Raw genomic sequence first — 26,304 nt, 5'->3', positions numbered from 1 at the left:
AATCGTCTATCTCCCCAGGAGCCTCTGATTGGTTCTGTCAGCCTTTCAGTTAGCACTCTGACTTGTACCCTTCTGCACCCAGGGACCATTGGTAAGAGGCAAAGAGGCAGAAGGAGCACATGATAGTGAGCCACCCTTCACCTGGAAGTCCTCAGCCCCAAGGCTGAGATCAAAACCTGGTGCAAAACGATGCAGCCGTGTTACAGCAGGTGGTGGAGAGTTGGTGACATGGTCCTTCAGTGGCTGCAGAGCCACATAAGGAAATGGCCCAGAAGGAGAAGGCGCCATGCTTGCTGCCTGGCACTGTAACAGGACCACACTTCTGAAACCCAGAGGGAGGGGTGGGCTCCTTCCTCCTCCAGCATCCTTCCAGCGCCCTCTGCTGACAGAGCTTCCCCTTCGCAAGCTCCGTTACCAGCTGGCCATGGAAAATGAGACAGTAAACTAAAAAATGGCAGAGTCATAGCTGACTTTTAGACTATTTTTAGTATAGAAAGTTCTTTAACAAAAATCTTTGTTTGATTCTTATATGGTCTAGAAAAGTAAGCGGGGCCAGATTTAAGGTTACCTTGCCTTTATATCTGATAAAACAGATGTAGCTTGTTTAAGGTGACATCGTAAGACATTCTTCTGGTTCTGGCGTGATGACGTTAATTGTGGAATAAACGTATAAGGTATATGCAAAGCACTTTACGTGAACTTAACCTATTGGTTAGGAGCTACACTGTCATCTCAAGGGCACGGAGTTCAAATCCACCGGCTGCTCTGTGGAGAAAGACGGGCAGTCTTCTCTCATGCAGTTAAACTGCTTGTGAAAACCCACTGGAGGGTCAGTTATGGGTTAGTTCTGACTCAGTGGTACATAACAACATTAACTGGGAACTGGGTAATGCTAGTAGCTCTACTCTTTAAGCAAGGAAACTGAGGCAGAGGAGGATGATGCCACTTGCCAAAGCTCCACGGCTCTTAGTTGCAGAGCCAGCATTTGAACCCAGTCACTCAGACTTGGCCTTGAGGTTTTGACCACTGTGACGTCGCCCTCACCAAGTCTCGTGGCCACCACGTAAACGGATTCCTACTCTTACCGCCTGAGGTAATTATTCGCTTTCCCCCTGCTAGTTTAGAAATCAGCCCCCAGAATGTGGATGTCAACGTGCACCCCACGAAGCATGAGGTTCACTTCCTGCACGAGGACAGCATCCTGGAGCGTGTGCAGCAGCACGTGGAGAGCAAGCTCCTGGGCTCCAACTCCTCCCGGCTGTACTTTACCCAGGTCAGCTCTCCTCCCGGCTGTACTTTACCCAGGTCAGCTCTCCTCGCCCGCCCTTCTCTCCTGCTTTCCACCCGCGATGCGTCTCCCCAGGAAGGACCGCTCGCATCTTTGCCCCTTGCTGTAGACCTTTCTTAGTAGTTTTCCTGGGGCAGCATTTTCTTCGAACCTTAATGGGACGGCATTATGCTGTTTATATCAGGCATGAGTCATAAGGCCTGAGTTCTCCTTCCTTCATCCTTATTCAGAATCTTAGTAAAGACAGACTTCCAAGAAATGGGACTCTTATCATTGGTTCTGTTCCCTTGCAGATGTTCAGAAGTTAAGTTGATCCCCTGGGCACAGGGCAGAGTGGAGGGGCTTGCTCAGAGAGGGCGCAGGGCCCAGTGAAAGAACAGGAGCTTTGGTGGCACACAGACCTGGGGTCCTGGCTGTGTGACACCCTCTGCTTTGGAACTGTCACAGTGAAATAGCCTTGAGTGGGTGGTGGTAAAGAACAGAGCTCTCACGTAGAGGCTGGAAGCCCAGGCGCAGGGTGTCGGCCGTGCTCTGTCTGCTGGCTGCAGTGGGTCATTCTTTATCTCTTCTGGCTTGTGGTCGTCCCGGGTATTTCTTGGCATTCCTTGCTTGTAGACAGATCCTTACATGGTTCCAAATCTTTCTCTCCTTTTATAAGACATGCCACTGAAGAGATTAGGACCAACCCTATTCGATATGACCCTGTGAAAATGGGTAGGTCCCCAAGTCAGGTCGTATTTCCAGGTTAAGGGGCTGGACGTCAGCATACTTTATGAAGGACACAGTTCAACCCATGGCATCTTCTTGTTCATCCGCATCTCCTTCAGTAAAGATGGAGCCTGGCCGCCTCCACTTGAGGACAGTTGTGAGCAGTAGGTGAGCTCTGCGTGGAAACCTTCTGACGTAGGGCCTGGCACCATTCGTCTTCTGAGTACTTAAGACCTAAGTGCGTATGATTAGAAAATCCTTCGCCTGTTAGTGGCTTCAGTTTTCCCTTTAGTACAGTAAGCCAGGCGAGCAGTCCACGGTCTTGTGACCCCTCTCGGTTCTGAGATGGTATGATCGTCATCAGCTCTTTATTCAGGGCAGGGTGAGTTCATCGTAGGCACGACAAACACTGGAGGTTCAGGAACGGGAACGCTACCCTCCATTAAGTTCTCAGTTAAACTCCATTGGTCCTGCAAGCAGATCTTCTGTGAGCACCTCTCTACTTAAAAAGAAATGGTTTTAAAATTCCCAGGTGAATGTATGCCCTCCATGAAAACAGTCCCAGCTGGGAAGCTTGCTTAGTGAGACAACCCAGTTGGGTCTTCCTGCCACCGCTCACCCACATACCTGCAGATACTGGGGCAGAGAGGGAGGGAGTCCCTGTATCATCTGTTAGTGATATCTGAAAGGGTTGTGTGGCGAGTGGAGCCAAAGGAAGCCTGAGCTTGGGAACCAGCCTTCATTCTGTTTTGATGGGTTCCTGGTACCACTGTTACCCCAAGGCTAAGACCGAGAGGTATAAGAGAACATTTGAGGTTGTAAAAATTCACTCTGGGTCATGTTCTTTACCTGGCTTCACATAAAAATCACCTGGGAGGAGTTTAGGAAAACTTCTAGAGCTAGTAGAGAAATTAAGCAAAGTTACAGGATATGAGGTCAATGTTATTAATTTCGCTAATAGCTCTAGAAGTTTTCTAGTGGGCTCTAGGATTTTCGATTTTCTATGTAGGGGTGTCATATCCACGAATAGAAAATCTTTTGCCTCTTCCCCCCCCCCCAGTATAACTCAGTTTTATTTCTTTGTCTTGTTTCTCTACCTAGTACTTTTTAAACGATATTAAGTGAAAATGATGAGAGCACACATCCTTCTCTTGTTCCTTATTTCAAGGGGAAAGAGCCTACACTGTCCTTCTCCATTAAGTGCATTGTTAGGTGTTTACATCTGCCATGAATCATGTTGAGGAATTGCCGTTCTATATGAGTCTTCCTTAAGGTTTTAATCAAGAAATGGTGTTGGGTTTTATGAAATTCTCCCCCCGCCCCGCACCATACAGATTGTCATGTGATTCTTTTTCTTTGCCTGACTGATTTGATTTACTACATTGCTTGAACTTCTAGTATTGAACCATCCCTGCATTCCTCAAAAAACTCTTATTCTATAATTAAGAGTTAGAGTGTATAACTCTTAATATACTGTTGGATTTTGTTTGCTAGTGTTGCATTCATGTCCGCCTTTAGATTGGGGAAATCCTGACATCATTCCATCAGGTGGTTTTTCTGTCTCTTTCTTTGTTTTCATCTCCTTCTGGGATTCCCAGAGTGGACATACTGGTTTCGTTGTTAGGATTCTGTTGATTCCATTGCATGATACTCATCCTTCTTGAGCCTCTATTCGTGTTGCTCTTTAATATCTGTAATTTTAACTGTCTTTCCTCCAATTCATTGATTTGTTCTTGTACCAGAGTAAATTTGTTGGTAAGTCTTTCTCTTGTGTTTCTCATATTGTGATTCATATTCTCATGTTATTGTGACTCGACAGCACATAACAACAAGTCTTTCTCTTGTGTTTCTCAAATCAGCTATTGTTTCTTCCACTTGCAAGGTCTCATCCCTCTTTTCAGATCCTCATTTTGTTTGTGCATTGTTTCCCCTAAATTTTTTGGCTCTTTGTGTGTTTTTCCCCTTAGTTCTTTGATTATGTTTCATATTCCTATAATCTTCTGGGTTTTTTGTTTTGTCTCTTGGTTTTCCTCTCATTACTTGGTCATGCTCAGATGCTTACAGGGAGCTCTGGTGGCCTAGTAATAAGAAACTCCACTGCAATCCCAAAGGCATGTGGTTCAAAGCCACGAGCTGCTCCATGGAGGAAGGATGAGCTTTCTTCTCCCGCGTGATTTACGCCTCTGAGAATCCCCTGGAGCCTCAGCTCTGAGTCGTTTCCAGCTCTGCGGTACAACAACAGCAGTGCTTCTGTTCGCAGGGGCCCTTCTGTTTCTGTTCTTGTGTGTCTTGTGATGATGTTGTTGTTGAGACATTGAGATTTTCTCTGTTGGTCATTTTCTGTTTCCTGCAGTGTTTGACGGTTTTTCCTTGTACTACTTTCTGCAGAAAAACTCTAAGGCAGGCAGAGTCTTCACCCTTTGCTGACTGTTTTCTCTACCTCTCTGTGATAGCCCCTTCTCATCCCTGGAGTAGTTATAGATCTAGTTTTTCAACTTAAAATCTTTCTGTGGTCAGTCTGTCCGCCAATAGGCACCATAACGGGAACAAGATGTCATGTACTAATCAATTTCTCCACCAGAGGGTGCAGTCTTCTCTTGCTGAGTCTTACTATCTTTTTTCTGTTTCCATGACCATGATTTTTAGTGAGAAAACCTACAACCATCAAGCTCCCTTCAAGACTGGGTTTTGCCTTCTAGTTTTGCCCGAAGCTTTCTTCCCTTGTTGTTTCTGAACTGGCTGTCAGGGAAGCAGGCTGACTTCCCTCCGATGCAGGAGTTGGAGAGCCTGGCAATGCCCAGGAGGACCTTCCAGAGATCTGTCTTCGTGGTTTCAGAGTTGCAGTAATGGGGAACTGTCTACACTTAGGTGATCTACTTCTTGATTCTGTTTTAAAGAACTTGCTGTGAAAGTTCATGTCTGTCCAGCTGTTACTGGTTGGCGGTGGAGCTTTCACAGCCGGAAGGGATCCTGGGGAAGTCTGTTTTGTTGCTGTCAGAGACTTGAATGTAGAATACTAGCCGTGGGTATAACCTCCACTAAAGAGGCCTGCTTTCTGGAAGCATCAGTCTTAGTGCCGACTGAAAGAGGAGGCAGACAGACCAGAACTGACTCCCCAGAGGTCTGTCTTACTGACTTCATGGCTGAGCTGTTGTGAGTGCAGGGAGGCAGGTGGAGTGTTGGTTGTCAGAACAGTCTCCACGGCACAGACTTTCGGTAGCAACTCATAGTCGGCTTGCAGCTGACAGCCTCTGGGTGGGGGATCCTGGCACGCTCCACACAGAACTCTGGAGAGGTCTGCCGTGTGGATTTTAGAGCAAAGGTATGGGGTACAGCAGGAGCTATGGTAATTAGGGAAGCAGGCTCTCATTTGGGGAGTCCACACCCCCATTTTGCAGAAGCTGGCAGCCGACATGACTAGGGTAGAGGCAAAGACCGTGGGAGAAACAGCTTTCGGACCACGTGTGACTGGTTGAATTGCCTCTTGCCTCTGTGCAGTTCCCTGCTGCGTTCTCTGCTCCCTGATTCCGAGTTCCTCAGAGCTGAGCACCATGTCATCAGGGAATTTCTTGCTATGTTTGTGGAGTAAGGGTTGGAACAATAATGCGTCTGTGCCACCATTTTATCACTTATCCTCTGTGCTTTTTATGTTCCCTTTTTCACCCTACATTTGAGGCAGAATTGCTCCTGTAATATTGAAAATTATATTTGACTTTTATTTTTTCTCTCTCATTGCCCCTTTTGGGACCTGGACGTCTATACTTGAAAGTCTGAGTCTTCTGTGTCTTCTCTTTTGACACAGACCCTGCTGCCAGGACTCGCTGGCCCCTCTGGAGAGGTGGTTAAATCCACAATGGGGGTGACCTCTTCTTCTGCTTCTGGAAGTGGAGACAAGGTCTACGCACACCAGATGGTTCGCACAGATTCCCGGGAACAGAAACTTGATGCCTTTCTGCAGCCAGTGAGCACAGCCCCGTCCAGCCGGCCCCAGGCCCTCGTCCCGGAAGAGCGCACAGGTGGTCCCAGTGGCAGTGTGAGGCCACAAGATGAGGAGATGCTCGAACTCCCAGCCCCCGCTGAGGCGGCTGCAGAGAATCAGGGCGCGGGAGAGGAGTCAACCATGGAGACTTCAGAAACAGCAGAGAAGAGAGGGCCAACTTCCAGCCCCGAAAAGCCCAGGTAGGCCCTGACTTAACAGGCTCAGCTTCCCTCCTTTAAGGACACCACCTTCTGTCTTTTGCTTTTCTTTATTATTATTATTAATTTTAATGAAGATTTACAGAGATTTTGGACTTCCATTCATTCATTGTTGCATTTTTCTCCCTGCCCACCCTTGCCCCCAGTTCATTTTTCTCTTTGAAAAGTATACATTCATTGTATACAATCCCTCCCCTCAAGTTCACTCCACTATGCAGCCTTCATTCTGGACTCCTGTCATGACAATAATTCCTAATCACACATCCCTTTTAAATAGTTCTCTCCCTCATCTGTTTCAAGGCAGTATACATTATTGAACCCATCTTTCTCAGGTTCCCCTCAATCCCAATGTCAGTCCTGTTTTACAACAGTGGAACCATGCAGTATTTGTCCTTTTGTGACTGGAATACTTCACTCAGCATAATGTCCTCCAGGGTCACCCATTTTGAATAATATTTCATGAGTTCCTTGTTTTTCAACGCAGCGTAGTATTCCATTGTGTGAATATACCACAGCTTCTCTATCCATTCGTTTGATGAGGGCACTTGAGTTGTTTTCAAGTCTTTGCTGTTGTGAACAAAGCAGCAGTAAACATGGATGTGCATATCTTTTGCTTTTTATGGACAGTTTCTGTCTTTTCTTGGTCTGCTTTACCGTGTGCCTCTGCGTGGGCCGTGCTGTGGCCTCATCCACGATCTGCCTTTGACCATGGCTTTGAGATCACACACCACAGTATTCTTTGAAATATCTTCAATCTAAGCAGTAGTTAAAAATTCAGAGGAAAAAATTCACAAAATTGAGCCTTTATTTTTAGTGAAAGGTTTTGATCAACTTTTCTGCATTCCAGTTTGCTCATTTCAGAGGCGTTATTTGTAGATGAGTAACCTCTAAGGGTTTTTTTCCCGAGAATAATAAATGAAGCTAAAGTTTATTGAGGAAGTTCCAGTGGCCTGGTCAATAAGGAGTTGTGCTGGCCATGCGGAGACTCCTGGCTTGAATTGATCACGAGATCATCGCTTCCCTGCAGTCTACAACCTCTGAAAATCCTCTTGGGGGGCTGCCGTGAGTCACCTCTGTCTCAACAGCACCCAACAACAGCAGCATTTACTGAGTAGCTATTATGAGCTAGATCACTTATATGCTTATTTAATGCTGGTAGTAGCCCAGCAAGGTGAGTGCCACGCTTCTGTTTATCACGTGGAGAACTAACACATAGTGATTTTTCACAAAAGAATCCTTTTTGAACATATAGTACACATTCTTGAAGCCTTTCTGTGGCCTTTCTTGCTTTTGCTATAAAGCTAGCCCCTCATGTGCCCTCCCTCAAACCCATCTCCCCATGCTCACAGCTGCACTGGTCTGTGGCTGTCCTGACCCTCTGAGGTACCCTGCACTGTGCCCTCCTTCCAGCCACTTCTCCCTCTCATGACTGCACTGATCTGTGGCTGGCCTGACCCTCTGAGGTACCCTGCACTGTGCCCTCCCTCCAGCCCACTTCTCCCGCTCACGGCTGCACTGATCTATGGCCGTCCTGACCCTCTGAGGTACCCCGCACTGTGCCCTCCTTCCAGCCACTTCTCCCTCTCATGACTGCACTGATCTGTGGCTGGCCTGACCCTCTGAGGTACCCTGCACGGTGCCCTCCCTCCAGCCCACCTTTCCCTCTCATGGCTGCACTGATCTATGGCCGTCCTGACCCTCTGAGGTACCCTGCACGGTGCCCTCCCTCCAGCCCACCTTTCCCGCTCATGGCTGCACTGATCTGTGGCTGGCCTGAACTCCCACTGTGCCCTCACTGATCCCTCGTCCTGGAACTGCTCTGATTTCTTGACCCTCAGGCCTCACAGGAAAGGCTGCCTTCTCTCAGAACCCCTCATTTTCCATTTGGTCTGATCTTCCCCTGCCTCTCACCTCTCCACCATTCCATTATTTTGTTTTCTTCATGGTATTTTATCACTTAAATGAAGTTTTCTTGTTGTCGATTGCTGTTTGAATCTTCCCTCCCCCCAAAAAAACCCAAACAAACAAAACAGAAACCTAGGGGAGGCCCTTTGTCTTGTTCCTTGTCAGTGGTTTACGCTCCTCTGACGTTAGGCCAGAACAGTGGTCAGGTGGCTGGCTAGACGGAGGGAAGAGATGAATTAGCCCAGAACAATGTCGGGTGGCTGGCTGGATGGAATGGATGAGCCTTGCTGGGTCAGCCCACTTGTCTGAGACCTAGAGTTCGAGTCCCGGTGAGTGCAGCCCTGTGGTCAGGTGAACAGAGCTGAGTGTCACCAGAACACAGGCTCACCCTGCCGGCCAGCACCCGCACAGCAGTCCTGTGGACGCTCAGCGCCGCCCCCGAGGAGGCCTGCCTTCTTCCTAGTGCAGTGCCCAAGACGCGCTCACCTGAAAACTTCGTGAGAAAGAGAAGCAGTCGCCTGCCAGCGTCTCCTCTTCATTGCAGAAAGAGACCCCGGGAGGGCGCTGATGTGGAAATGGTGGAAGACACTTCTCAGAAGGAGATGACCGCAGCCTCGACCCCCCGGAGGAGGATCATCAACCTCACCAGTGTCCTGACGCTCCAGGAGGAAATCGGCGCGCGTGGCCATGAGGGTACGTCCATCCTGGGCTCCGCCCTGGGGCTCTGAGTGCCGGAGGGCTGAGCAGAAGTGACCGGAAACGCAGAGAGGTTTATGATGCCAGGTGGCTGCTCCCATCCCAGCGTGCAGGGAGACCGTGCTTTCCTTCCTGACATCATTTAAGCGTCAGCAGTTTTCAGTTAGAAGAGAAGGGAAAATACCCTTCGTTTGGAAAATCTTCAGTTTGTTTCTGAAACAAGACACAGTGTAACTCAGTCCAGTTCTTACTCCATGGGCCAAATGGGATGTTTGTTGTGTTGCTCAGGGAGTCCCGGGCTCAAACACCTGAACCTCGACTGCTGTGGTCTCAGACTCCGGCCACACTGTTTTCTTCTCTCACAAGGGAAGGTTCTTTTACCTACCTTGAAGGTGGTTGTGTTGACTGGAGTGTTAATGTGAGGGAAGCAGCTTGGACGGAGTAAGGCATTCACACCCCCCTCACTGCCATCAGCTGCGGGACACAGCGGCTCCTCCGTGGTCTCCAGGGCTGGAAGTGTGTAAGGAAGCAGCCTGCCTCATTGCTTCCCCACGGAGGAGCTGACGGATTCAAGCCATGAACCTATCCAATGCTTGACCAAAAAAGGTGACTGGTCTGAGCCCACGAGCCCTCTGAGGGACGGTGGTGCTGTGGACGTATGACTGGAGCCGTAGAAACTGCAGGACATTTCTGTTCTGTGGAGCTGCTGTGAGTCTGAATCATGTTTGGTTTGGCTTATAGTTTTTTAGTTTTAAATTGATAGTGTTTTAAAATCAAAGAGTGCGAGTCTTTGGGCTTGTTCTTTTATAAGCTGGCTCTGCCTACTCTAGCCCTGTGCTGTTTCATCTGAATTTGAGGGTTGACTGGCCATTTTTATTTAAAAATACCTTAGGCTTTTCATGGGGATTGTGATGTGTGTGTAGAATACTTCGGGTAGGTTTTAAATTTTTATAAAGTCCAGCCCCCCCCCCCCCCCCATGTGTGTATTTGGAATTAACGTTTAAAACACTGGAGTAGCTCATTAGCACGTGTCAGCTTGCCCCCCCCACCGCTCCTTCCCTCCTGCTCCTGTTCCCTGTTCTTTGAAGATAGTGCCTCTCACTCAGGAGCCTGTTAAGTCTGTTCTCTGGATTATTATCATAGAGCTGATTGAGGGGGCTCTCAATTTACTTTTTCGTGTTCCTCCTCTTTTCCTCCCAGTCTACGCCTTTACGTGTGGGAAGGACTCAGGGTGTCTGCACTTGAGAAGGCGTGTTTGTGGCGCGGTGGATTAAGCTGCTCACCCACCAGCTGCTCTGAGGGAGACAGATGGGCAGCTGACTCTGTAAGATGCAAGGCCTGGAAAGCTCAGGCCGTTCCCGTGTGTCTGTCAATTCGCTGTGAGCTGGAGCGGACTCTGGCCGTGGGCTTCGGCACCCTTCGGAAGGGTGAGCACTTCGTGGGCTCAGGTCCCGCCATTCTAGACACAGCTGCCAAGTGTCGTGTGTTTTCACTCCCGTGAAGAGCTGATCTGGTTGCACTCTCTGCTGTTAGCTTACAGGCCGGGAGCTCTTAGAACGTAAGATGACAGACAGGGGTAGACGGCACTAGATTGAGTTAGCAGTCTCCTCAGATTTGGACAGATCCCTCAGAGGTGGGATTTTCCACGTTTTCTTTATGACTCGTGTCTCTTAAGCCAAGCAGATGTCAAGTCACAGTTTCAGGAGTTGTCCATTTTCAGTGCAGTGTAAAGCTACATTAGGCATCAGGTTGAGAGTCTGTTGCCATGGCTGAGATGGTGAATGGAAATGTCTAAAGTTGTGTGTTCACACACTTTGTGGCATTGTTGTTACCATGTGCCAAGTTGCCTGTGATTCATAATGACCCTCTGAAGCTCTGACGCCTGCCCTGTCCTGAGCCAGTCTCATTGACTCTGACATACCCACTCTCTCTCATTACCCCAGTTACTGTGTCAATCCATCTCATCTGGGGGCTTCCTCTCCCCCTTCCAAGCATGATGTCCTTCTCCAGGGATTGGTCTCTCCTGGCCATATGCCCAAAGTAGGTGAGATGGAGCTTCAAAATCCTAGCCTCCAAGGAAAGACTTGGTTTCACCCTCTTCAAGACAGACCCATTTATTCTCTTGGTGGTCCGTGGTATGTTCAAGACTCCTTCAGCCCCACAACTCGAAGGCATCAGTTCTTCTGTCATCCTTAGACACTGTCCAGCGCTCTGATGAATAGCAGTTATGCAGACCATGGCCTGGACCATACACATGATCTCATTTAATTCTAGAGGGAGGCGGAGCAGATGCTTTAAAGATAAGGACGCAGGACAGAGAGGACAGGGTAATGGGGACATCCCAGCAATCAGAGACGTTCCCGGGGCCGCTAGTGACCACCGCTGGTAGTCACATGTGCAGAATTGAGGCTAATTTAGGAGATGTGGTATCTTGGGGATTACTGATGACTCAGTTTTCCCATTGCTACTCCCAGATTTTGATCTGTTAAGTCATGAAGACAAAGAATGCTGTAAGTTCCTTGCTAAATTCATTTGAATATGAGAATGTGCTGCTTTGGGGAACAGCCCTGGATCTACGGGTACATATTCTCATGGTTTTGTCACTGCACACCAGTTTCTTTGGAGACTTGAAGTCAGTTCAGCAAAGAGTTTTCAAGTGTCCAGTGTGCCCGCGGGCTCAGGGAGAGAGCAAGGGCACGAGCCAGGACTTGCGCCTTGAGGACATCACTGTGGGGAGGCTTAGAGCATAGCTGGCACATGAGGGTCTGTGATAGAAATAAGCATAGTTTGCCAGGAGGTGATGGCCTCAGGTGGGCCAGGGAGGCTTCCCAATCGTCTCACACAAAAGGCACCGGCAGACGGAGGCCCATGGACAGCTGCGTCTCTGCAGAAGAACATCGGAAACCAGGCCACTGAATGCTCTGTTCAGGTTTGGCCTGGCCTGAGGTCTTAGTTCTGAACTCAGACGTGTGTATGGGCTTTGAGGCCCAGAAAGCCTTCCCTGCATTGTGCTGATAACAGAGTAGCCGGGAACCCCACTGACACTGGTGCCGTGGAGACGGTTAGGAGAGGGATGACATGCCGGTCCTGTGAAGAGACTAGGAAGCCTCTTGTGGGTTCGTGTACAGCCTGGAAGTTGCACAGCCCTCTGCTGGGTCAGCAGCATTCCCAGCTCCCCGCCCCTCGCTGGCAAAGCCGCCCGCAGTAGCTGGGGATGCGTCAGAGCATTCCATGGAAAATTTGTATGGAAAAGTCTCTGACCCTGCCTTCATGGATTAGTTAGCCTGCTTCTCTTTCTCTCCAGTGCCTCATTATTCAAGATTATTTTATGTTTTCCAGCTTTTAAAAGGATCATTTTCCACCCACGCAGGACATCCTGTAGACACATTGAGTTTCCAGTGGGAACAGAGAGGAGCACTATTTAAGAATGAAGAAAATAAGTGTCTTTATTGGGGGAGGGGTTAGTACAGAACTTATTTAACAACTAGAGAGTTCGTGTGGGCACAGCTTCAAGGGAAGCAAAGGGAAGTGTGTTGTACACACCCTTTCTGTCCCCACATGTCCTCTGTCCTTGCATCCCTGATGCCCACTTAGCCTGTCCTGACAATTAGTTGGCTTGGACCTTTTCTGCTCTGTCTGAAGCTCAGCCTCCAGTGGGCGCTGGGGTGGCAAACTCTTCATTTTCCTTTACCTCATCCATCCTTCTTTTTAGGGTGGTGGTTATTGTTATGTGTCATAGAGTCAGAACCAATCCGTAACTGACCCTCCAGCAGGTTTTCAGAGGCGGTAAATCGCCTGCCCGTCCATCTGTGGAGCAGCTGGTGAATTCGAACCGTGTGTCTTTGGGATTGCAGCTCAGCCTCTTCCCAGTAGACCACAGACCTCCCTCTGCCTCATTTTTAGTCTTTTTACTGGATATAGCACTCTAGATTGGCAGGCTTTTTTCTCTTAGCACACCGAAACCATTCTTACGTCATGAGTAATCTCTCTTTTTCTTTCTGAGTGCTTCTAAGATCTTTCTGTCTTTGGTGTCCTTTGGAATCTGTGTCATGTTTGGATTTTGTTGGGCTTCACAGAGCTCAGGATTTGTCTGTTGCTTCTGGGATATTCTCAGCTCTCTTTCATTCAGAGCCTTCAAATGTCTCTGCCCACCCTGTTCTCCCCTGGAACTTGTATTTCTCTTCCATGCTTCCTAAGCCGTCTTACCTGTGCTCTGTCTTTTTTTTCTGTGCTGCATTCTGAGTGATTTCTTTATTTCAGTTTTCCAGTTCGTTCCAGCTCCATCTGTCTAATCTGTCGTTGTCTAATGAGCAGCGGTGGATTAGAACTGCTGAGAGGCCCTGGCTTTGTGTTGGCAGCACAACTCCCTACACAACTGATCTGTATTTTCAATCTAAACTATTCTACTTCCTCCACTCTTGAGTTTATCTTGATTTTTATTTAAATGATTTCATTTTTTACTTTCAGAAGTGTTATTTACTCCTTTCAGAAATCTCATGGATTGTTTTTGATAAGTTTCCTATGGCAAGGGTTCTGAAGCTCCATCTGACACACTTTGGACATGTTGCAAGGCGGGACCTGTCCTTGGAGAGGGACATCATGCCTGGGATGGTGGAGGGACAGAGCGGGAGAGGATAAGAGGGGACAGACATGTCGGAGACACTAAGATTGGCACAGGATAGAGCAGGGTTTAGGGCTGTTGTACATAGAGTCGCTATGAGTTGCAGGCAACTTGACGGCACAAAATGACAATAACATGGTTTAATTACACCGTTTCTCTCTTAAAGAGCTCTCATGGCAGAATCCACGAAGGGTTGCACTGCTGACCCCCCCCCCCCCAAAGCTACACCTCTGGTGGTTCAAATCCTCCAACAGATCCTCAGCAGAAAGATGGCCACCTCCTTCGGTTAAAATTTACAGCCTCAGAGACTTGGTGGTCAGAATGAGCCAACGTCAGTGAACGTGAGTTTAAGCATACTGAAGGTCCTTTGGGTGTTTGCTGGACTTCCCAATCTTTGGAACTATTGCTGTTCTGATTCTGTGGTTCCTCCTGGCTTCTAATTCTTGTTGCTTTCTTTTCTGTGGTTTGTAATTTATTTGACTGGCTACACCAGCAACTAGTTTTTAATATTTTATCTGGGAAATCTTTGAGGACTACGTTGAAATGACTTTTCCAAGAGACAACTTGGCATATGATTCTCTTGAGGGTCTGGTGATCATTTTAAACTATAATCTCCATTCACTACCTAGAGCAAATTCTGATTGTAAAAGCCTTCTGTGGATGTGTGCATATAATTTGTTTCCTCTTCCAACCCAAAAGGAGGCAAGTGTTTTACTGCCCTTTGAAGAGAAGAGGGGCATGTATAGAAGATGTTTACATGTCTGCTTCTCCACGCTACAAAAATGCCAACCCTCAAATTGATTGCCATCGAGTCAGAACTCATAGCTGACCTCCAGCAAGTTTTCAGAGGCTGTAAATTGCATGGGAGAAGATTGCCCATCTTTCTCCCAAGGGGCAGCTGGGGGATTCGAACTGGCCTTTCGGTTGGCAGCACAACTCCTTACTCACTAGGCCATCAGAGAGTTCTCTGTATTTTGGGCAAGGGGTCTCCTCTTGGACTCCCTATTTCAAACGGTTCCAGGCTTTTCTCTTCTGTCTCTTACACCCTCAGGGAGCTCTGGTGGCCTAGTGATAAGAAGCTGTGTTGCAATCCCAAAAGCACATGGTTTGACTTCACCAGCTGCTTCGCAGGAGAAGGATGGCCAGTCTCCTCCCACATGATTTATTGTTGTTACGTGCTGTCAAGTCGCCTGCGACCCATAGCAATTCTTTGTCCAGCAGCTCTGAATCCATTCCTATCCAGAGCCAGTCTCACTAATTCTGGCACACCCACCTCCCTTGCCCCAGTTCCTGTGTCAATCCATCTCATCCAGGGTCGTCCTCTCCTGTGCTGTCCCTCCAGTCTCCAAGCAAGGACCAGTTTCTCCTGGCCACGTGCTCAAAGTATGTGAGATGGAGCGTCAAAATCCTCGCCTCCAAGGAGAAACTTGGTATCACCCTCTCCAAGACAGACCTAACCTCTGAAAACCCGCTGGAGGGCCAGCTGTTGAGTCGGCTCTGACTGGACAGCCCACACCATCCCCTCCAAGCTGAAGTTCATGGTCCCTGAGCTCCAAGAGTCTCACCATTCCCCTGGGCTCCTGCTTTGTCTGGGAGTGTGATCTTTGAGTGTGCCTTAAGTGATTGGTGGTTCCTTACTGCATTTAAAAAGTCTGGTTTACATTTTATCCACCCTTTGGCTTTTCATCAGAAGGGCCAGCGCGGGCATCTCGGCCTACTTATAGCTCTGTTTCTGGTGTTTGATGCTGTGGCTCTGAGAAGCTGTTTGTGGGGTCCATTGCTTTCCTGTGCTTTCTCCCCAGCTCTCCGCGAGATGCTGCATAACCACTCCTTTGTGGGCTGTGTGAATCCGCAGTGGGCCTTGGCTCAGTATCAGACCAAGTTATACCTTCTCAACACCACCAAACTCAGGTGAGTCAGTGGGTGAACGAAAAAGCAGAGCCAGAGGTGGGAAGATGCCGTGGACTGAATTGTGTCCCTCCGTGTGCTCGAAGAGTAACCCCTGTGTCTGTGGAACCCCGTTTAGGCGTGGCATTTTTCTACATGTTAATGAGGGCACAGTACTTGGACGCCTGCCTCCTTCTCGTACGCTTCAGCCTGTGTGTTCGCTTCTTCCTCCGCTTGGCCCACATGGCATGGAGGTCGACAACATGGCGCTTGAAGTCGAGAGACGGCACTGAAGTCTTAAGCAAGACTTACATAGTTCAAATGACATTAAGAATGAAAAAAGTATCTTGAATCCCGTTTTCTGTTGGTCAGTCTAAATTCTTCACAGCTGTGTTGGGAATATCACCTGCCTTGTGTCTTCATGTGATTATTTAGAAAGTCTCCTGTCCACTCTCACAGTCACATCTTAGTGGGGAGTTATTGGGTGTTTTATAAGAGTCTTTTAAATAGATGGGACAATGTTGTTGTTGTTGTTAAGTGTCATCGACTCATAGAAAACTCATAGTGACCCTATGAACCAAAGACCTGAACACTTATATAACTTTCATCGTTTCTCCCAAGTTCACAGTTTCCAGAGGCAAGCTTTTTCGGAAGTGGATGCCACTCCGCTTCCAAGCTTGTTTTAATTGGGGAGCTCCACCAAACACTGTCCACCATGGGTAACCGTTCTTGCATTTGGCACATCAGTGTCACAGTATTCAGCTTCACAGCAACCATGAGTTACCTCTGTAACAACCACGAGCTGTACCTCTGTCCAGCAAGTGGACAGACCAGTGCTATGCCACTTAGAAGAATGTTTGACCCAAAACATTAAAACCAGGCCTGAGGGCTGCAGATTAAAATCACCCACCTTTGGCTTGGTAGCATCACTTTCTGTCCACTAGGCCACCAGAGCTCTATGTTAGACGGGACAATAACCAAGCTCAGAACACCTTAAATTTTACTACCATTATGCCAGGAACCAATCACAGCATGAGAGAGGTAGAAACGGGAAAGAAGCCAGAACCTAGCTTCTCCCTCCACGTGCATTTAGAGACGTGGCTAGGCAGACTCTGGGGATCCCACACTTTGAAGGGAAGACGTGAGGGTGCCGACCAGGTCCCAGACCCCACCCTCCCAGCCTCACCTCCTTCTCCCGTTTGTCTCCAACTGCCTGGTTCTCAAGCATGAATTCAGCATTTCCTAAAAGCCCCTTCATTTTTATTTTCAGTGAAGAATTGTTCTACCAGATACTCATTTATGATTTTGCCAATTTTGGTGTTCTGAGATTATCGGTAAGTTTCTTTTTCTGTTGCCCACTTCTGAATCTTTACCAGTTGCTATAAGCATTTCTGAAAATAGCTCTCTCGTGATACTTGTGGCATGTTAAACTTGTTAAAATACATTTAGACTACACGCTCTGTAGTCTGTGATTTGCATAGGGACTTATCTTCAAGTTGTACAGTTCTGTGCTTTTTAGCAGAATAGTCATTTGTTAGCCTACTTTAAGAAATGTTATTTTTATGGCATTAATTCATGTCTACTTAAGGATAGTTGGAAAGGGATGAGAACAGAAATACTCTCTTAAATCAAAGAAAGAAATAAAAAGACTTAAGTATCTTTTTTTATGCCTCATTTTTAGTTAAATCATACCACCTACTTCAATAGTTTTTTATCTGTTTTCATCTGATATATTCCACAAAAAAGCCTGCTGAGTTTTGGGGATTGTGTCAAGTCTGTATTTGGGGAGAATCTCTTTGTTGGTGTTCCTTTGCAGTTCCGTGTGGAGAACAGCAGCTGTCTTGATACTTGTACATTAAACTTGGTTTCGTTTGGGGATTTTCCTTTGGAATTTCCTAGTGCTCACTGCACACGTGTGCACTCACTGCTGTCAGGTCAGTTCTGACTCCCAGTGACCGTCTGGGGTTTCCAAGGCTGTACACACTGCACAGGGGAGACGGCCCGTCCTCCTGTGGAGCTGCTGGTGGGCTTCAGCTGCCAGGGAAGCATGGCCTCTGGGTCAGCAGTGACCTTGCATCCTGCAGCCTTGCTAAACTGGCTAGTTGGAGAGCTCAGTTTTGTAGAAGCCATCAGGTGTTCTGCCTGGACGATCATCTCATCTGTGCTCCGTGTGGATGACTTTTCCTTCTCTCGTTTGTCTGCACTGAGAGGAACCACCCGTCACCAGTGAGTGGGGTGAGAAGACCTGTTCTTGATCTTTGGGGTGGGGGGCGAGGGGAGCAAAGCATCGAGTTGTTTTTCCATCAAGGATGATGCAAGCTGTGGGTTTTCACAGATGTTCTTATCAGATTGAGAGCCTCCCTTTTTGACCTGTTTTCTGAGATTTTATGAGGAGCACTTGTTTTGTCCTGTGCTTTCCCTTAGCTGGAAAGAATTTTCAAATGATCATTTTTCTTTTTTCCGTTTGTTGTTTGTCAGATTTCAACAGCAGTTTTATTTTAACTGAAGTTTACACAGTGAAGGTTGCCATTTAAGAGTTAGTACACGTTTTTCAGAGACATTGGTTACACTTTTTATAATGTTTGAACATTCTCATCAACTCCATTCCAGATGTTACTTATTTTTTTAATTTTCTGGAAAAGTTTGGGTAGAGTGCTATTATTTTTAGAATTTTTGTTCACCACTGATGCCACTTATTTGAGCCTGGAGAGCTTTCTTCAACGATCTTTTCTAACAGCTTCAGGCTGTCCCTGTCAGGAGTGAACTCTGGAGGTGGTGTTGGCGGTGGTGGGTGTACCATCGAGTTGGAACAGCCCACAGCCGCCCCTCCACTGGGTTTTCAGGGCAGTGAACTGCATGGAGGAGACTGCCCGTCCTCCTCCCACGGCCGCAGTCCCTTACCGCTAAGCCACCAGAGCTCACTCAGCAGCGACTTTCAAGAAATTTGTCCTTTTCCCCCAAGTTTTAAAGTTTATTGGCATAAAGTTGTCCTAGTACTTTTTTTTTTTTAGTATCCTCTTCGTACCTGTAGATCTATGGTGATTGAACTGTTCTCACTTTTAATATTGGTAATCTGCATCTTTTTTATTCTAGCCAGAGAGTTATCATCTCAGAGAACTTTTGTTTCTTCTTTATTTCATTAATATCTACTCTGATTGTTTTCTGTTTATTCTGGTTTTAATGTCACTCTTTTCCGTTGAGTTTAAGGTAGAAGCTGAGGACATGAGTGTAAATGATTCCCTTTTTTCTACGTGTGTTAGTGCTATAGATTAACACAAGCACTGCTTTAAGCAACATCCCCTAAACCCTGATTATAGACATGGTACCACATGGGGCAGCTGACTTAACTCCACGGGAGAGGAATCACCATTAGTGTCAGCTGAAGGCTTATTCCTATGAGGTGGAGGCCAAACATGTGGACTCTAACTTACCAGTGGTTTCTCTTTCTGCTGGGTTGTTCTTTTTTTTTGTTTGTTTGTTTGCTCATCTGCTGGGTTTGATAATTTACTACAGTGGCCGCACAGAACTCACAGACAATAGTTGTGGACTTTACTAGGGAAGCAAGAGGCAAGAGGTTATCGTTGAGGATCAGGAACAACTCAGGATGCGGTCTTTGGTCAGCTTCTCAGCATGTCCACGTAGGCCTCTCCCTCAGCCCCTCCCTGCTCAAGCGAGTGCTGACAGCGCTTAGCTGACCCCCCAGTAGGTTTTCAGTGGAGTAAATCCCACAGGAGGTTTATTCCCCCCTGTGGAACAGCGGGGATTTGAACCATGTATCTTTGCACTGGCAGCACTTCATGACCAGGTGCCCAGAGGTGCCAGTAGGAAGCCTCAGCCCGATGATACTCTCATTCTGTGGGTCAGCAGGCCTGATCCCACCAAGTGCTCAGAGAATTCACCACGCTTCCTGCCTGAAGGTATTTAACACTCTTGTTCTCTTGGAGTGATGGGCATGCCCACTGTAGCTGCCTTTCTCCATGGGCTAGAGGGCCACTGTGCCATCCCATGCTGGTCCCTGGTTCTGTCGTTGCTGCTTCTCTGCTGGACTCACGGCCTCCTCTCACTTCTCACCAGCTCGTGCATTCTGTTGTTACTGTTCCTCACCACCTCCTGGCTCTAGGAGGTTCTCAGCACACGGACCTGGTCCAAAGACGTGCTCCACTCCTGGCTCATCTTTCTTGATGGTGTTAATGGCCCCTCTGCTGTTTTTAAGCCTAGGAAGGTGACAAGCCTGACCTTTTCTGTTTGGACTTCATACACCTTAATTGCATGGTCCCACTCACCTTATTTGCATTATTAGCAATGCTGTTCTGTCCCCTTGGTGGGGGGGGTCACATGTGTTATCTCAGCCAGTCATTTTTTTGGAAGTCAAAAGACTGTTGGTGGCTGAAAGGGCCACATTCACCACTTTGCTGTATTATGGTTTCCTTTTCATTCAGTTCAAGATACTTTAGTTTCCCTTTTGATTTCTTTCTTTGGCCCATAGGTTACTTAGATGTTTTCAGTTCTGTTTGGATATATTCCAGAGATGTTATTAATTACTAATTTAATTGTGACCAGAGAACACATTCTGAGCCCCTCAATACAGTTTTATCTGGGTCCTATGTGCACTTGAAAAGAATCTGTCTTCATTGTCACTGACAAGAATGTTCTGTAAATGTTAAGTTCTTGCACTCCCTGGAATACAGGTGAGTTGTGCTCTGCCTTTATGGCCCTTTGAACGCCCACCAGCTGCTCCATGGAAGGAAGATGGGCAGTCTCCTCCCTTGTGAGCAGCTGCTGCCGAAAACCTAGCGGAAGGTCAGCTGTGGGTCCAGACAGTCAGCAGATAAGATACAGTTTGTCTGCCAGTCAAATGCTTCCCTTAATGCATAGTATACAGTGTACACTAAAGTATTAGAACATCTGTAACATAATGCAGTAATGATGTTTTTGACACTCATAAAACAGCACTCTGTGTTATTACAAACTATTATATGTACCTTGGATTTTTATATAATTGGCTTTATAGGGAATGGTTTACAACTCCAGATTATACACAATTCAGACATTTGTCACCTGGGAACTTCAAGTTGATGGGGACATTCAGATTTTCTGTCCTTGTTAAATTAGTAATTGGCTACAGACAGCTTTGCTTTTAATTATACATTTTGTCTATTTTTCTTTGCCGTTCTGTTAGTTTTTCCTTGATCTGTTTAAAGCTCTTTATTGGATGTACAAATGTTTGCTATTTTTATAGCCTTTTGTTGATTCCTGTATCATAAAAAAGTATATATTCTGAGTTTATGACACATGTAAAATATGTACCATCACCACTCTCAGGGGAGGAGAAATGAAGCTAGTTTAGGCACATTATTTGATCAAGGAGCCCTGGTGGTGCAGTGCCGAAGCACCTGGCAAGCAACAGAAAAATCTGGCCGTTCAGACCCACGAGCAACTCTGCAGGAGACAGACATGGAGGTCTGTCCTGGAAGATTATCCAGACAGACGCCCACGGGGCTGCCCTGCCCTGTCACATGGGTGCTGTTAGTTCGCAGACTGGGCGCCATCTAACATTTATTCACAGTTTTCACCCAAGAAGTGTTCCTCCTCATCTCACGTGAATTGCCACTTGGTTCATTTAACTAACTCCACCCTCGTCATTTGGTGATAAGTGAAATAATAGACATGAATAATCGGTCAGGTGAATTTTAGAAACACGTCTGTAAGGTTACACGAAAGGAAAGTGCCACCTTGCCAGGCTTCTACCCATCCCATCCTTGGTGCCACTGAGGGGCAGGCGGGCGCCGATGGCCGGGGGATCTGCTGGGCAGAGCCGGCAGAGAGGGCTCCGTGGGAGGCTGCACTCCTGCTGGTCTGTCAGTGGCACGTGGTGAACCGAGGCTTTGTCCTGGGGCCCGTACACACGTGAGCCTCCCGTTCTGCCCTCCCCAGGAACCAGCGCCCCTCTTTGAGCTCGCCATGCTCGCGTTAGACAGCCCGGAGAGCGGCTGGACCGAGGACGACGGCCCCAAGGAAGGGCTTGCCGAGTACATCGTGGAGTTCCTCAAGAAGAAGGCCGAGATGCTCGCCGACTATTTCTCCCTGGAAATTGACACGGTGAGAGCCGGGCTTCCTCAGTCTGCAGAGAAGCGCCGAGTTCTCAGCTGCAGTAAGATCAGGATGCGGCTGGGTCCGCAGGGGCACCGCCCAGCCCCATCTGCATTTCAGGGTTACACACCTCTTCGGGCATTCCCTCACGCCCATTCCTGTCCCCAGGGTGAAGGGCCTTGTCGGGGGAGAGCTGAAGCCCCCCAGGCTCGGAAGACCAGTCATGAGTTATTCCAAGGCGCTTGGTCTCCTGTTTCCTCGGAGCCCGTTGATCTTCCATCCTGATAATGCGCTTTGGAAAATGAGCAGATGCAGCAGCTTTTCTGCTCCACATCAGGACAGCAGTTCCTGTGGAGCTTAGCTCTCGCCCTCAGTGCCCAGCCGAGTGCAGCAGCCAGGCCCGGGGAACAGGCGTGGGAACAAGGTGTAGAGGATCGCTGGGGAAACCACGGCATTTCAGCTCTCTGTTGTCCCCCCTGAGCAGGAAGGGAACCTGGTAGGATTACCCCTCCTGATTGACAACTACGTGCCGCCTCTGGAGGGTTTGCCCATCTTCATCCTTCGCCTCGCCACTGAGGTAAGTGACCTGGCCTGTCCTCGGCACACAGGACAGGCGTGCATGGGAGGGACGCGGCAGACAGCCCAGCCTTGACTGGTGTGATCAAGACCAGAGGGTCACAGAGCTGAGGACGCCCAGCCCCTCAGCAATATTCAGAAGTCACAATTTACAGCTTTTCAGGCTAGAGGTCATGGTTGGAGTTTTTGAAGGTTTTTTGGTTTTCCTTTAGTAGACCTCTACTTAGAAACAAAAATATTATTAAAAAATAAAAGTGGGGAAGAACGAGGGAGGAAAAATGTGCAACAATGAAAGAATGAAAATTTACTTCTTCTGTAAACTCGTTAAAATCACAATTAAAAACTATCTCTTTAAAGACCAATAGGGTTGAGTACTGCCTTCTCTCTTTGGAACAGGTGAACTGGGATGAGGAAAAGGAATGTTTCGAAAGCCTCAGTAAAGAATGTGCCCTGTTTTACTCCATCCGGAAGCAGTACATGAGCGAGGAATCCACCCTGTCCGGCCTGCAGGTACGTAACGCTCCCTGGCACCCCGGCACCGGCAGGCCCGCCCACAGCACAGACTTGAAACTTGTCCTTCTGCAGAACTCTGGGATTACACGCCACCTACATGCTTTTCTGTCGTGCTCCACTTGTATTTAGTAGTTTCAGTATCTTCTGTTGATGAGAAGGTCCTTCCAGAATGACCTCAAACTGGGAGTTGGACAGGCCTGGAAGGGCGATGTCTCCCACTGTGAGCCTGTAAATGAGGAGCCTCCGTCCTCCGACTCTGCCTCACTGTCCCCAGCCTCTTTGGTTTTGTCTTCCCTGACACCTGGCAGGGTCCCACCAGTAAAGTAAGGTCATGCCAATGTCACATCCCAGCTACTCCAGTAATGGTACCAGGGACTTTCCCCCACACGCCAGCCAGGCAGCCAGTGTCCACTGGGATGTGACAGGGAATCTGGAGGGTTGAGGTCTGAGGCTGATGAGATCTTAACTTTTTCCAGAGCGACATGCCTGGCCCTGCTCCGAAGCCCTGGAAATGGACCGTGGAGCACGTCATCTACAAAGCCTTCCGCTCACACCTCCTACCCCCTAAGCGCTTTACAGAAGATGGCAACATCCTGCAGCTTGCTAACCTGCCTGATCTCTACAGAGTCTTTGAGAGGTGTTAAATGCGGTCACTGACGGAGGCCACATCTGTCCTGCCTCTATATCGGGGCCTGGTATTTGCCGCCTTACTCGTTCCATTCCTCTCATCCATGTTGGATGGTGAATAAATTCTCAAAAGTACCCCAACTTAATGTCTACTTAATTGTACTGAAAAATCCCACAAATAGTTTGAAAGCCCCTTGGGCATCAGAAGAGGTTCTCTAAAAGGCCTTGAAGATGTTGTGGACCATGCTGTGAGCGGATTCCTCCCCACCCCCGAGGGATGATTTAAAAATACAGGTGGTAAGTAATTTATTATGTAGGTTCTTGGGCCTGTTTTTCATTGGTTTTGGTCTAACAGTCTTCTAGGTTGTATAGCCCTGGTGTGTCCACTTGCTGTACAGTGGTAACTTGTGGTTGCTGTGAAGCTGAACACTGTGACACTGATGTGTCAAATGCATCAATGGTTACCCACGGTGGACAGTGTTTGGTGGAGCTCCCTGGTTAAAACAAGCTTGGAAGCTGGAGTGGCATCCACTTCCGTAATAGCTGGCCTCCAGAAACCCTATGAACCTGGAGAGGATGAAAGTCAGGCACGCAAGTGTCGAGGACCTTCATTCGTCGGGTCGCTATGAGTCACCTATGACGCGATGGCACTTAAAAACGACAAGTTCAGGTATACCAACTATGGAGAAAGTCTGGGTTTACAATCTGTTAGTGTCTTTATAAGCAAAGAAAATAGTATTGACCCAGTCTGAAACTGGCCATACATTTTTAAGCTGGCCCACTTTGTTAATGTCTGTCAATTCTACAGCTGGGGAAGAAAAGACATTTCTAGATGTTCTGGTTTAAAGTTGCTGGCAGGAGCAGGATTATGGCATTCGGCCGAAGGGAGCAATGATGCCTGTGGTATTGGGAGATTCTGGGAAGAAGTCTGGCCATTTAACCTGGAAATGAATGTTCCCTAAGTAGACACTTTCTGTGTCACATAAGCAAGTAAGACAGGTTCTAACCAAACTGACCAAAAAATGCAGAACTGGAGATCTCAGGAGAGTGAGCCCCTGGTCTGGGGGAGTGTCAGCTGAGTGGGCACAGGTGAGGAGGGGAGGAGGGCTCTCCACACCTCACAGCTGGGCCACACAATGTGCTGGACACAGATGGGGCTGCTAGCAGAAGGTGCATTTCAGAATAGCTTCATTACACTCACCCAAATGTTGCTACTTCCAGAAAAAAAACCTTACAGGAAATCAGCTCAAGTTCAAAAGACTGGTTTACATATTTTTTTTAAATAGACTAATAAATTATTTAAAAGGGGGAAATAGTTTTTAGATATTTCCATTAACTTTACCATCTAGTTTCAAAATTAGTTTGGTTACCTTACAAGTCTTTGATTTGTTAGATTTTTACCAGTAGTTTTTCTGTGTCAAGATTTTAAAGGAAAGATAATCACTTCCTAGATCGAACTTAATTCTGAGCAAAAAAAATCAGAAAGCCTGCAAAATGGCTAGAGTCAGTGGAGGGCTATTGCATGTGGATGGTACCTTTCTTCAAGGAGACAGTTCCTTCTACCCAAAGAGAATTCTGCAAGACAGTTGGCAAAACAATATATTTACAGTGGTCACTGAAAAATAAAATTCCTTTGAAAGAAACCAAATCAACTTTGGGTTGTAATAGACAAACACAAAGACAACTAAAACCACATGAAACAAAGAGTCCTACATACGTGGTGTGTTCATGTGAAAGAGAGAGTGTGTGTGTGTACACACCTGTGGGGAAGGTGCTCCTTCCACCAGGCAACTGGATGACACGATAGGCATTTTCCAGAAGCGAAGATGAGAAGGCAGAGGGACAGGGAAGAGGGTGAGTGGACGCTGAGCGCACAGGGTGAAACGGGGCGAGGGCCGACACTGTGGAAATGGCCGGTGTAGGCTGTGTGTGAATTCTGGAAAGGAAAACTCCCTTTCTGTGCAGTTTCATTTAAAGCACGATAATAAAATGGTTTTTTTATTTTTAAATGGAAAATGAAGATGTTTCTATGTAATAGGATTGTGCTGTGCTGGGAGGTCGGTTCTGCAGCTGCACAGGACTGGCCCACAGGGCTTCCAAACAGGAAGTTCTGTGTACCTGAGAGCAGCACAGGCGGCAGGGAAGGAAGGGTTCCGCTGACTGACTTAAATGCGTCTGTAACAAAAGGACTGTGTCAGCAGCTAACGGCGGTCAGCAAATGGGTGTTTAATAGACTCTTCAGGCAGATTTCGCACCCGCCTCCTCACCCCTCCCTCACTAGGCTCATTCGAGGTTTCATTATTTTCACACAGAAGCAGCAGATGGGATACTTGATGAAGTACAGCACAGTTAATATTGATGGACCCTACTCTTACTTTAAGAGTATCAGGCCTTGGACGTCTCCCTACTCCATCCAATAAAAGCCAGTTCTATATACACTTCCCATATCTTTTCTAACATCATCTTATATAAATTTAAATATTTTACAAAAAAAGGAAAAAAAGGCTTTTTTCTCCAAACATAGAAATTTGAGTGAAACACATATTCCACACCCGTGAACAGTCTGCTCACTAGTAGAGAGGCTATCTGACAGGCAGGCATCTTGACCACTGGAGACCACGGACTCGGAACTGCAGCATGGAGAAGGCACTTGGGTTTCAGGCGTCTCCGGGGAGCCTCTCAAGGTCCGCTCGGGGCTGGGGTCCCGGGAGCCACGCCGAGGCCTTGGGGTGCCCCGTCGCTGAGGTGGCTAGGAAAAAATGCTGAGAAAACCTGATTCTACAATTACAGGAATAAAGAATGAAAACGGCATGGACCAGGCTCTAGTCTAGAATCAAACTATAAACAAAAAGATCCAAAGTGTTCATTTGTGAAGATTCAAACCTGTTTTCATTCTCTCATAAATTATAAAAGACAGAGGTGGCTGTCCTGACGCCAGCACTAAGACAGTACAGAGCTGGGTCAGCGGACGAAGTCGGTCCCTCCAGGCAGGGCTCCAGGAGCGGCCCTCGGGCCTCACGGCGGCCTCACTGCTGGGCCAGCAGCGCCGTCCTGGTGGCCTTCATCTTCTCCAGCCGCTTGGCCAGGTGGCTGTTGGTCATCTCCATCTCCTCGATCTTGTCCAGCGCTGTTCGTAACTGGAGGAGGAAGGGGTCAGTCACGTCACGTGATCTGAATCAAAGCACCCCTGCACCTC

At 47.7% G+C, this 26,304-nt stretch overlaps 2 protein-coding genes across 6 annotated transcripts in view; one reads left to right on the top strand and one right to left on the bottom strand.

Annotated features, from left to right (window-relative positions):
* The window catches only part of MLH1 (mutL homolog 1), a 44,353-nt gene extending 21,211 nt beyond the window's left edge, over positions 1-23,142 (top strand). The window contains exons 11-19 of one of the 2 annotated variants that reach the window (XM_006890603.1): positions 1,120-1,273; positions 5,799-6,175; positions 8,643-8,791; positions 15,218-15,326; positions 16,573-16,636; positions 21,237-21,401; positions 21,877-21,969; positions 22,365-22,478; positions 22,958-23,142. In XM_006890603.1, the coding sequence (XP_006890665.1) occupies positions 1,120-1,273; positions 5,799-6,175; positions 8,643-8,791; positions 15,218-15,326; positions 16,573-16,636; positions 21,237-21,401; positions 21,877-21,969; positions 22,365-22,478; positions 22,958-23,125 (1,393 nt within the window). In that variant the 3' untranslated portion in view covers positions 23,126-23,142. The remainder of the gene's footprint in view (positions 1-1,119; positions 1,274-5,798; positions 6,176-8,642; positions 8,792-15,217; positions 15,327-16,572; positions 16,637-21,236; positions 21,402-21,876; positions 21,970-22,364; positions 22,479-22,957) is intronic. The other variant, XM_006890604.1, reaches the window with a different exon arrangement.
* A 2,992-nt stretch (positions 23,143-26,134) lies between these two features.
* The window catches only part of LRRFIP2 (leucine rich repeat (in FLII) interacting protein 2), an 81,521-nt gene continuing 81,351 nt past the window's right edge, over positions 26,135-26,304 (bottom strand). For all 4 annotated transcript variants that reach the window (XM_006890599.1, XM_006890600.1, XM_006890601.1 and 1 more), the window contains one exon: positions 26,135-26,245. In XM_006890599.1, coding sequence (XP_006890661.1) covers positions 26,135-26,245 — 111 coding nt within the window. The remainder of the gene's footprint in view (positions 26,246-26,304) is intronic.

Source organism: Elephantulus edwardii, unplaced genomic scaffold (assembly GCF_000299155.1).
Source record: "Elephantulus edwardii isolate Elephantulus edwardi_28Jun2011 unplaced genomic scaffold, EleEdw1.0 scaffold00091, whole genome shotgun sequence".
In the NCBI taxonomy this organism is placed as follows: Eukaryota; Metazoa; Chordata; class Mammalia; order Macroscelidea; family Macroscelididae; genus Elephantulus; species Elephantulus edwardii.
The sequence above is the reverse complement of the archived record's forward strand: the minus strand, read 5'-3'. Positions and strand labels throughout refer to the sequence as shown.